The sequence below is a fragment of the Myotis myotis genome, unplaced genomic scaffold (genome assembly GCF_014108235.1).
Source record: "Myotis myotis isolate mMyoMyo1 unplaced genomic scaffold, mMyoMyo1.p scaffold_m19_p_15, whole genome shotgun sequence".
In the NCBI taxonomy this organism is placed as follows: domain Eukaryota; kingdom Metazoa; phylum Chordata; class Mammalia; order Chiroptera; family Vespertilionidae; genus Myotis; species Myotis myotis.
The window spans coordinates 8,457,074-8,469,078 of NW_023416319.1; the positions used below are offsets into that span (position 1 = coordinate 8,457,074).

General features: G+C 44.2%; 2 protein-coding genes across 6 annotated transcripts in view; both read right to left on the bottom strand.

Annotated features, from left to right (window-relative positions):
• The window catches only part of VWA2 (von Willebrand factor A domain containing 2), a 38,941-nt gene extending 37,094 nt beyond the window's left edge, over nt 1–1,847 (bottom strand). For 2 of the 5 annotated variants that reach the window (XR_004972111.1, XM_036335900.1), the window contains exon 1: nt 865–1,846. Coding sequence is in view for 2 of the 5 variants with exons in the window: in XM_036335900.1 (XP_036191793.1) it covers nt 865–1,436 (572 nt within the window). In the remaining 3 variants the exon portion in view is untranslated. Of the gene's footprint in view, nt 1–864 lie in introns of all 5 variants that reach the window. The other 3 variants (XM_036335901.1, XM_036335903.1, XM_036335902.1) reach the window with 3 other exon arrangements.
• Nucleotides 1,848–9,829: 7,982 nt separating this feature from the next.
• TDRD1 (tudor domain containing 1) overlaps nt 9,830–12,005 on the bottom strand; it is a 31,298-nt gene continuing 29,122 nt past the window's right edge. The window contains exons 22-25 of the mRNA XM_036337369.1: nt 11,687–11,854; nt 10,659–10,886; nt 10,002–10,048; nt 9,830–9,922 (exon numbers count right to left, since the gene is read on the bottom strand). Of these exons, the coding sequence (XP_036193262.1) occupies nt 9,830–9,922; nt 10,002–10,048; nt 10,659–10,886; nt 11,687–11,854 (536 nt within the window). The remainder of the gene's footprint in view (nt 9,923–10,001; nt 10,049–10,658; nt 10,887–11,686; nt 11,855–12,005) is intronic.

The window sequence follows — 12,005 nt, forward strand, 5'->3', positions numbered from 1 at the left end:
CAGTCAAGAGTTTGACTCTGAGCTGGATGTCCGTCTACAAAGGAAGAGAACTGGCTATAGCCCACCTGGAAAAGGGCTCAGTGGGCTTTGTGTCCCCTCAGCCAATAAGAATGGCTGCAGGCTGCTGAAGGCCAGCAGCCTTACCAACAGGCTCCCATGGCCATTGCCAACTGCAGGGCTACCGCTCTCAGGTCTCTGACTTGCTCCTTCTCTTTTCTCGATAAATGCACATTTCTTAACGCAATGTCACATTGAGCTTACATTTTTAGACCTCAATTTATAAAACACTTAGAGGTTCTAGGGTTTTTGTTGTTTTTAAATTAAAAGACCTCATAATCTGAAAACTGTCAAGCTCCAATTCAGTTCCAAGACAGCAAACACACTGCCTGGTATCCCCGCTGAAAGGGGGCCCTCCTCCCTCTGGGTGCCCACCATGTTTTTAAACAGACCCTCTCTGGCAAGTTTCAAAGGCGAAACTCTGCTACTCCGGCTACGGGCCCAGCAGGTGAGTAAGCCGGGGTCAGGTGATGATGGTGGAGCAAAATCACCCTGAAGGGCAACCCCCTGGACTTCCCACTGCCCAAGGGCGAGTCTCTGGGGGCAGCGGGCCCCTCTCTGGCTCGGTTGCAGAGACTTCTGGGGGGCGGGGGTGGGGGGCACTCAGCTGTCTGGAAAAACTGCTCCGGAGTAACCAGAACACGTGCAGATGCTCTGTAATGAGTGGTGGAGGGAGGGGAGGCGCTCAGGCATGTCCCCAAAGCCTTGATTCAGAAGACGAGCTCCTTCTGTGACTGTGCCAAGCAGCTCGCGTTTAGTACGTGGTTCCCTCCTCCACCCGCAGCCACCCAACCCCTGTCCCCTTACCTGCGGTTCTTGCCCTTGGGCTCGACGCTCCGGTGCCCAGGACCCAAGGGAGGGGTCGCTGTGGGGCCCGCGGCGCGCACCGTCCCAGACCCCGGCCGGTTCGGGGACAGCGGGCGCCAGGTGCGCGCTTCCCCGGGACGCCGCCTGCCCGCGGCCGCGCTCGGTGAGCGCAGACAGCGCCGAACAAAGCCCGCAGCGCACGGTCTCCGCGCTCCAGGTGGGGCGCCTGGGGGTCGAGCCGGCCCGTCTCCGGGGAGCGCGAATAAGGAACCGGCGTCCTCTCGGTGGGCGCCAGCGGGCCCGGCCACCAGGGCTCCTGCGGCGCGGAGACAGCGCTGGGCTCCGACTCCCCAGGACGAGCGCGGCGAGGAGCGCACGGCAGGACCGGACGGCGGGACCGGACGCCGAGGCGGCGGGCTGGCCCGGGCCGGTGCGGCGTGGCCAGGGGGCGCTGCAGGCCCGCGGAGGGCGCCCGGTGGGAGCCACGTGGAGCACCTGTAGCTCCGAGCAGGGGAAGGAGGAGAACGCGGCGCGGGCGGCGCACCGGGCGCTTCTGGGAACCCCGCCCGCATCGCCGCTCGCGTTTAAAAAGGAGCTGTCGGCTCAGGTCGGCAATCAAGGAAGGTGCTTCCTCCTGCGCGGGGTCCCGGCCTGGGAGCGGTGCAGCAGCGAGAACTGTGCCGTGCGCGGTCTCTGCAGGATTTATCGCTCCGACTCAGGCGAAAAATGTTGCCTTTGGCATCGTTTCTGTTTGCCATGGCGATCGCCGTTTGTTTACCTGACTGTCCAGTCATTGGAATTGCGCTGTAATAAGTGGGCCTTTTAGTCAATATCCCTGCTTAAGTCTAGAAGGTGGCTGATTTTTAAAGTTTAAACGCCACAAAGCAAAACCGCACGGTGCCTGGCACAATGCCTCGTCAATAGAAGCACTCGTAAATGGTGGCTACCATTGTGTAGTCTATAGCTTTCATACTCGCCCAAAAAGCCTCATTGCATAATGTGTGTTCGTTGCGCAGAAGAAAATGCGAGTAAGCAAGTTGAAAAACCACACCCATTCCACCATCCAGCGACGATCACTGTTAATACTGTGGTGTGTATTCTTCCGGTGTCTTTCTACTGATACAAAAATCTTGAACAACTTTCTATGTTTTGTAGACCCTATTTAATGTCCTAATGTAGTGAACCTATCTGCTATTGTTGGTCATTAACTTTTAATTTTAATCGTGCAACTGGATATTTGTGCTTACTCAGTTACTCAAAAGGCAAGAAGGTAAATTTGGGTATGTGCAATTTAAGGCTTTTGATGTGTATTATTAAATACCCTCCAGGAAGATGGACCTGTCTCCTTTTTCCCATGCTCTTCGCATTATTCTTGTAAATGTCAATCGGGTAGACTAGTGCTTTGTCTTGTTTTACACCTTTCCTTAAACATTTTTTTTTTCTAAAAACGTTTCATTTCTGTGGTTCTCAGTTGGTGTACAACCCTCCCAACATTGCCAGAGCAGCGCATGCGCACCCGTGCAGGGGAGCCTGCCTGCAGGGCTCAGTGCTGGGGGAGGGGCGGCCTCTGCCTCAGATGGACAGGTCCCATAGGAATGTAATGCAAGCCACATGGGTGATTTTAAACGTTCTAGTAGTCACATTTGAAAAGAAGTGAAAAGAAACAGGTGAATTTAATTTTAATAATATTTACCCAGTTGATCCCTAGTATCTCAACATGTAAACAAGATACAAGGTGTCCCCCCAAAAAGTAAACACACTATAACAGCTGATGGCTCCCTCTTGAAAAGGAAATGTACTTTAATAAACATTGCCTTTGTAATTATTCAAAGAGTGTGTAATACATTTGTGGGACACCTTATAGAGGTACTTTATAGTCTTTAAAATTCTGCTGTCATTTACTGCACATCTCAATTTAGTTTCTCCACATGTTAAGTGCTCAGTAGCCACATGTGGCGAGTGGCCTATGCTGCTCTGGACAGAGTGGGTTTGAGACGGGCAGCCCTCAAGTCCTGGTAAAAGTGGAAATCTCACAGCTGACAGCCTTCTCCCCCACCTGTTATGATTGGTTAACATTTGTCTGCACAATGTTGCCTAATCAAGTTTACCTTAGAGAAGCCAATTTTCAATTCTAGAGTTTTCTGAGAGCTTGACATCTTTAATTGGTGGCAAATTAAAATTTTATTCCATGGTTAAGAAGTAACAGGTTAAACTATAAATAGTGGTGGAATACCAGTTGCTTCAGATTCCTTCACATCCAAGAAGAATCCCTCTGTCCCAGGTGCCTGTGGGGAGGAGGGAAAGGCAGACACCAGCTCGAGTGGTGAGTGGCAGGAGACTAGCAAGGCTGGAGGCTTTTAATAGAGAGGAGACGGGCAGCTACTATTGTACCTTTTCACAACCCCTCTTTTGTGAAGACCTGTGGAAATTTAAAAAAATAAAGTCACCACGAAGGACCATCATTCCAAAAGGCTTGTGTCGTAAGTCCCTTGCTTCCAAGTTCTTGCCTTCTTCATCTTCACGCTCCCAGTGTCTGGTAACTCTACAGAGTAAGTGCCCTTTTAAAGTGTGAATTCAGTCCTAGCCAGTTTTGCTCAGTGGGTAGAGCATCGGCCTGCAGACCAAAAGGTCCCGGGTTCCATTCTGGCCAAGGGCACGTATCTTGGTTGCAGGCTCCTCCCCAGCCAGGGCCCTGGTCAGGGCTCATTCAGGAGGCAACCAATTGATGTGTTTCTCTCTGTCTTTCCCTCTCTCTTTCACTCTCCCTAAAAACCAATGGAAAAATATCCTCGGGTGAGGGTTAATAAAACACACACACACAATGAATTCATTCATGAATTGCCCGTACGGCATGTCTCAATAGTAAACCCACAAGCCGTGCAGATGACTCTGAATGCCATGCAGAGATCAGTGGCGACACCGGTGCAGTGGAATGGCCACTGCTTTGGAGAAAAGGGGGTCTGGGTTGCCTGCTGGCTTTGTGGCAGAGAAAACATGCTTACTCTTCAACTGCTCACTTCCCTGGCCTATAAAATCAAAGACCGATGGGTACAATGGTTCCCATCTAGGAAAGCCCAATTCAAACTGTTTGCATCCAGTCCTCCAAATGGTGAAGGCAAGGAGGGCATATATGAAAAGGCCCAAAGTGGGGTACAACACAGAGGCAAAAAATTGTGAATTTCCAGAACCCTCTTGCTGAGAAATGAAAGAACAGGAAATAACCGTAAATGGCAAAGAAACCATCCCGGAGGAAACAAAGGGCCTTATTCCAAAGTGCCCCACAAGGTAGCAAATTAAGCCAGAGCCAGAATTAGGAAGGGGGGGGGGGGGCAGATGAGGGCACAGACCCAAGGAACAGAAACACCGCCATCTCAGAGTTGAAGCCCCTTAGGTTTGGGGTAGGTACCAATTGTTCCAAGGCTTAAAGCCCACATACCAACTCCTTTACAGTGAGAAGAATTGTGCACAAGATCTTACTGGATATGCTTTTGGGAAATGTGATGCCTTCTGGCTGAATCAAGTACACATGGAATATCTACGAGGGAGGCAAAGGCTTGGGTGATAGAAGTTAGTCATTCAATCAACACACCAAACTGCATAAGCACTCTACTTCAAACTGTTAATGCTCCCAAGTTTTGTATCTAGTTTTCATGCACAGGTGTGTGCCTCAGCAAAAGCACTTGTTGAACGTATTTCGAGAGGAATCCTGCTGCACCCTTGGTGGAGGCAGAGCGGGCAGAGGCCCGACTTACAGTAATACAACTCACAGTCCCTCTCGCTTCTGGAGGTCTCACATCACAAGAGGTGGGCACCTCCTCCTCGAAAGGTTATCAGCTCAGGGTCTCGAGGTAAAATAAAAGGAAAGCAAGGAAAATGCATGAGGCTGGGCAGCTAAAGCCTTAGATGAAACCAATGGTAGTAGGTTATCGGAAAGCTAGTGGCTGGATTCAAGAACCTTCCTAGGGAAGTTAGACTACAGTGCTCCACCAGTAACTTGCACAATGTGCAGGGCAATGGAAAAAGTGTTTGTTCTTTGCGTGAGCCTCCCACAATGCCACCTGGGCAGATGGGCATCCTGGAATGGAACCTCACCGATTCCGGCAAGCAAAGTCATCCTGCGGCTCTTTCTTAACTCATGTTTGGAACCACTGGCTACCCTCCAACTCCTTTTATCTGGAAAACAAAACAAAAACCACCCTTAAAAAGCCTTTGTTGATCTCAAGCAAGCACTGCTGGGGGCCAGTCTGCCTGCAGAACCGCCTGCACATGAGCTGCCCAGGTGTCACTCTTTGGCTAATCCCAGAAGAGCTCCATTTGCCATGTCCAGGCAGTTGTGTTGGTGATGAGCGCACTAGTCACACAAATGGTTCGTGGTTCATTGCGAACCTCAGAAGGATTCAGCCTCTCCTGGAATTTGGCAGCTTAGGGTCCTGCTGGTAAGGATCCTCACGTTACTGGTGTCTGGAGTTCGCATTATGTAACAACAGAGCTCTATTACAGAATATAAATCACCCTCATTCACAATGTTGAGCCTTTTACATTCCTGGCTGCCCCACCAAAAGAATTCTATCAAAAGAAAAGGCATAGCGAATGGCTTTCCTCATCAACTCCTATTCATTGTTTAATCCTTAATAAAAATCTAGACCGAACCCGATTTGTCTCAATATTCACACGGCCTCTACCAGGGAGTGATCTATTTGTTTGGCTATACAGTCTCTGCTCTAGTCTACTTCTCTATGACTGAACTAGATATTATGAGGGACAGGCAGGTGTGATGGGCCATACCTGGTCCTAATGAACAGTAAATACAGCACCTACCGCCATGTCAGAGACACACAGCTGGGGCTCAGGAAATACTTGTTGAGTTAATGTTAACTCTGTACCAAACAGGAAAGTCTTAAACCAGGGGTGGGCAAACTTTTTGACTCGAGGGCCACAATGGGTTCTTAAACTGGACCGGAGGGCCGGAACAAAAGCATGGATGGAGTGTTTGTGTGAACTAATATAAATTCAAAGTAAACATCATTACATAAAAGGGTACGGTCTTTTATTTTTTAGTTTTATTCATTTCAAACGGGCCGGATCCGGCCCGTGGGCCGTAGTTTGCCCACGGCTGTCTTAAACCGACTCAGAAATAAGACCTGGGGGGCTGGTATGTTAATATGTGGGTTAAACTAGCAGACGTTTACTTGTGAGACCAGTGCTATTGATTACATTAGTTCCTTTTGGGGAGCAAGGCACACAGCTGAACCACCAAATGACAGTGAACTCCATCCAATTAAAACTGTTTGAACTGCAGTTTCCACGAGCATATAATACCTTGGAACCTGATGAATTCTGACTTAGGTTTTTTATGTGGTCTTTGACTTGCTTCCCTAACTTTCCAGAATAAAAAGGCAAGTTTTGTGATTCTATGGTTTTCATTTGCACTTTCACTGTGGCTGGAATTGAACAGACTATGAACAAACTAAGCACGTAGTGCTCCTACTATGTGTAAGTAAGAAAAGGAAGTTAGCAAAATGCTGGCAATAAGAACACGAGGAATCTGGCAAAATGAAAAGATTTATTGGGCAAAGCAGCATACATTTTTATATAATGGAAGCACATCAGTATTTGAACAACTCTTTACATGAGGAAAAATTCCATTGAATCTAACAGATTAGCTGACACCCATTATCAGTAAAAACAACAATAAAAAAGTCTTGTAAGTTTCTCTTTGAGTTGGTGAAAACATCTCCTGAGGTTGTCATAGGCTGCTACTTAAAATCACAAAAATTCTCAGACAGAAACTCAGGGCTGGCAGAAAAGTCAGCTGGCCATAATTCCACACGTGAGTTTAGGAGAATTTACTTCTAATTTAGCTTAAATTGTTACCTGCATTTGTGCTTCAGAAAATGGCAAATTCTAACTATAATAAAAATCTAAGTGGCTACATAATGGCTGGCGAGAGCAGAGAGAGAACCTTCCTTCCCCTGCTGGAGTGGTCCAGAGCCCAAGGACAGACTGTGCCCAAAGGCCAAAGGACAAGGGAGCCACGTCAGGATGGAGAGCAGCTCATGACCTCAGCATGCACAAGAAAAGAGGAGCAGAAAATAGAGCAACAACAAACCAAAGAACATTTATTATGTGCAATAGACAGGTGATGACAGGGATATTTTATTATAAAGTACTTCAAACATACATAAAAGTCCGAAAAATGATAAAGCTCATGTATCCACCAACTAGACTTATCCAGTATTAATATGGAGCCATGTTTTCTTCAGTACCTTATGTAATAAAAAGTTATATGTACAGTAGGGAGCCCCCATGTGTCCCTTCCTCATATTTCTGTGAATTTGGAAGATCTTCTGTGCCAGGCTTATATATTTGGAAGGAAGAACTTGGAAAAATAAAACTACTCTACCTAATAGAAGAGCAGTAAGCAACAAAAGTGGAGGCATCAAAGGTCATTAAAGAAAACGTCAAAGAGAAAAGGTTCCGATAAACAAACACACAAGATGCTGTCCTTTCTCTCCTAGTCTAGCCTTCACTGTTTCCTCTCTCATAAGTGTTTATTTCCAACAGACTGTTTCTGAAAGAGAAAAATCAACTATCATTATGCTGTATATGAAAACTTGGTCACCGTGGTTCTTAATTTCTATCTTAAGTACAAGCAAAACAAATATTCACTTTTAACTGAAATTAGATATTAAGTCAGAACTGCCAGTTAAAAAATTAGCCACTACCATAACAGTGTAATGTGTTAATTATAGCTGTTTGTACTCCCTCTTCAAAAACATAAAATATAGCTGTTCACACTCTCCTTCAAATATAAAAATATTTTACATTAACTTGTATGCCAAAGTACGTATGTATCACTTTTGAGCAAAAGGTTAGTTTTATGTTCTCATCATCACATCACTCCTACAATTACTAACAAATTAAAACAAATTTCTCCAGAGATGATGAAACAAAATTAAAACACATTTTCTCTATCTCTAGGAGGAATGGCTTAAAGTACTAAATATTCAACTACATTTTCACTAGAATGAAGGAAATCTACTTAAGTAACCATGTATGTAATTTTTTCTAATAATATAACCGTAGTTTCATGCACTTCAGATTGATGGAACCTAAAAAGATATTGAAGCACAGCAGACAGGTAAGAAGCAGGGGGCAGTAGAGAGAAGTCGGCTTTGAGTCAGAAGACCTACTTTTCAGGCTGTGTGATTTTGGGCAGCCATCTAACCTCTCAGCCTCAGCTGCCTCACCTAGAAAATGGGGTCGTACTTTCTTTTCAAGGGTGCTGTGAAGATGAACTATGGGATTAGATGTAAAAGTTCCTTTTAAGTAAAGCACTGCCCAAATATATGGTATTACAGTATTCAAATGTAGATAGAATATGTATTTATTCCCACAGAGGAAAAGTCAATTCAACTACTATGCTTTAAATCAAGTGGTGGTTGTTTTTTTTTTTTAAGTAATGTGTTCAATCTATTCAGAAACAACAGAAAATACAGGTTTCATCTGAAGGTGTGTGTAAGCACTCTCCACAATCTTTAGAAAAAAGCCTATTACACAGATGAAGAGTAACAGAGCATGCAAGTTCATCAACTTGACTGGCACTAGCACTAAATTCCAGAAGTTCGTGTCTTTGCATGTCCTTAATCTATGAAATTAAAAGTATCAATAATGATTTTAAACCCAAGTACACAAAAAGCAGTCAGTATTACAACTCATTGCATGAGAAAGCACTGAAAGTTGTCATTGCAATTGTAAGTCAGCATTTGTTAAAAACAACCCAAAACTTGTAAAGGAAATAAATCATAAGAATCAAAACTGTTGATCTTGCATTAATGACATTTACCTTAGAACTTGGCTATACTTTCTTAGGAACAGAAACAAACAATAGTACAAAGAATGTGTGAGCCCAGCAGTTAACTACTTGAGGACTGTCACACCCACAGAGACCCACAAAGACCAAGCTGTTTGCAAAAGGTCTGATATAAACTACACTTCAACCAACAAGAGTGCACACATTAAAATAGTCAAAGATCCTTTGCTTTTGGCTGGAATTAATCTCTTTGAATTAAGTGATAAGGGCAACTTCCAACTGGCTGTTTACTGATCACAAGTTATTTCTGAGGACCATCTCAGAACAAAGGATCCCAGTTAGTAACAGGGAATAGCAGCAAGGGAACTATTGTTTAAAACTCACCAATTTTGTCTTTTAACCACTAGAATCACCACAGCCAAAAGAAAAGAGTATGTTTTGTTTTGAAATGCAATATACCATCAGTGCAGCCCATTTTCCATTCTTGAAACCTTGGAACTTCCTCACAAAAAGTGCTAAACATCCCGGCCGGTGTAGCTCAGTGGTTGAGCATCGACTTAGGAACCAAGAAGTCACCAGTTTGATTCCTGGTCAAAGCATATGCCTGGGTGCAGGCTCAATCCCCTGGTGAGGAGTATGCAGGAGGCAGCAGATTAATGATGTTTCTCTCTCATCAATGTTTCCATCTCTCTATCTCTCTCCCTTCTTCTATCTCTAAAAATCAGTAAAAACGTATTTTTTTTGGTGTTTTCTTTTAAAAGCTAAACACTGTTATAGCAATGCACACAAGTGAGAGTTGATCTCACATCTAGACACAAAGCATTTCGAGCTATGCTTTACATCACAGCAATTATTACGAGTCCCTCCACATATCAACATGAGCACTCCCCCAAATCAAACAACAGTAGGAAAGTTTGCTGCAACCTGAACACGCACCCCTGGGCTCAGTGCCACTGGCAGTGTCAAAGGAAGATTACCCAATAAAACTTAGGAAAACAGCCAAAACATTTAACCAGGCCTCTGATCATTAGGTCACAAAATAAAGCACAGCCTCGCAGAGAGCTTTCACTCCAGCAGCTCTGCCCTGAGACCAGGACTGCAGGTGTCTGACTGCTGGTTACAGAGGTAGCAAAAACAGCAAATTTTACTTACTTAACTTTCTAACAACTTTTTCATTTCAATAAATTTATTTTGATTGGTTGGATTGTTTAAGAGGAAGAGAAGAATCTGTTCATGTTTTTCAACCTATGGGTGAAAAAAATAGTAGCATTTAATTTCTCAAAGTGTTAAAAGGATAATTTCACTTAAAGAAAACTTTACCCACTTGTTTCTGTAATTCTGAGCAGCAGCAATTCATCCTGTTCGTCTTTTCTAAAAGCAAATGCAAAAAGTCTTTAGGTCACAAACATGCAATATAAATAACAAAAATCCTAAAGTCTGAACATATGCCCCTCCCCAGTCATGGGTTCCAACTACAAAAGACTTGATCAATTAACCTTCTGTTTGCGTTTCCATGCTATCTCTACTGTGTCCAGGGATTTTACCAAATGAATGCCCATGTCTCCAAGGTTTTAGGTCTTCTGCCTCTCATATGGGATGTCTCTTTTTGGCTGAGGGCAAGCCTGCCAAATCATCATCTTTGAAATATCATAAGATCCAATCTAAAAAATGTGGGTGTTTTTCACTTTCACCAGGATCAAAAGTTAACTGGAAGTAACTTTGAATGCCCGACATTTCTAACGTTCTTGGCATCAATTCCAAGGACAGTGCTGCTGAGCCTGATCTAAGGACAGTCTGGACTGCGCGGCCTGCTTCCATCCAGGAGGTCCTCGAGGCGGCGTCAGGACCTGGAGCCCTGCCACTGGGCTCACAGAGGAGGAGGGGGGGAATGTGGCCACTGGGAGTAAGGAAAGATGAGTTCAACTAAATTGACAGCGATTCTTAATTACACTTACATTTGTATTACACTTGGAAAAAATACCTTTATTTAGAGCATTTTGCTTTTTAGATGTGATGTCTCTTGCCAGACCATACATCACCAGCTTATCAGTTAGACTGACAGCGCCGTTCTCAGAGCTTTTCTCAACCGACACAGTATGGACATTCTTAGTGATTCCTTTTACAGAAAGCGTTACATTCTGATTCAACATGAAGTTTTTTAGTAGCTCTATTACTAATTGAGAACAGCTTCCATTCAATTCCATTAGTCCTGGAAAAAAAATTACATATTAGAGTTAATCTTTAAGTCCCTTTAAAAAGGTAGTATTTAGATAAATTATCTAAGGATAATAAGAAAAAGCCTCACTGATTTTAGCTAGGTTTATGTATGCTTTGATGTACTACTGCTATTTGCTGCATTAAAAAAAATAAAACTTAGGTACTCGTTGATCCCTGTTGTGTGTCAAGCACTAATCTAGGTCTGGAGGGCCCAAACAGAAAATTGGTTGCCTTCCTGGACATATATTCATGTGGGAGAAAAAACAGTAACAGTTCCCCAACTCCCTGAGTCAAAACCAAAGCAGACTGTTCTTATCTGCGGGTACCTCCAGGTAAAGAAATCGGGAGTAAGTAAAAGTCTACTGTAATACTTCAGCACACTTCATACAAATCCAAGAGAAGAGTTGAAAATATGCAGATAATACTATACGCAGTGTCATCTGAATGTCTCTAAGGACAGAGGGTGACACAGCAGGAAGACCCCCCACAAGAGGGGTCAGGTGACCCACGTTCATCCTGGCCCTGCCACTTCCTAGTTCTGCAACCTGGGACAAAACAACCTCTAAACCTGGGCACTATGAAACCATCTGTGAAACAAAGATGGACCAACTGAACATCATTTTTGTGAGAATGAAAAAATAAAAGATAGGAGATTTCTTTGTAAACTCTGCTTGATATTTAGAAATCTTGGCACTTACTTGAAATACCTATTTGATTCAGACTTCGAGCTCTAGAACAAACAGGAAAAAGCAACAACCCAGAGACACCCAAATTGGAAAGTGACTTATCTACCTTCGAACGAACATTTAATAATTTGGAAAGGCAGTTCCAGATGGTTGGCGGAGATCGGCTGCACTCTGCAAAGAGGCAGAGTTTCCACGTTTCCATAGTCCGCATAGATCACTTTCACCTCGACCTCCGACACCCCCAGAACAATAGCGCGGTACCAGAGATCATCACCTGAAAACATAATGGAATTTTTCAAACATGAGAGATAATTAAAATTCATCTTATATGTACCTTTTATCAGCTTCTGGAGAATGGAATATACCCAAATATTACAGTAAAGTAAGGGATTCCGAAAACAAGGGATCCCGATGACTGAGGGGGA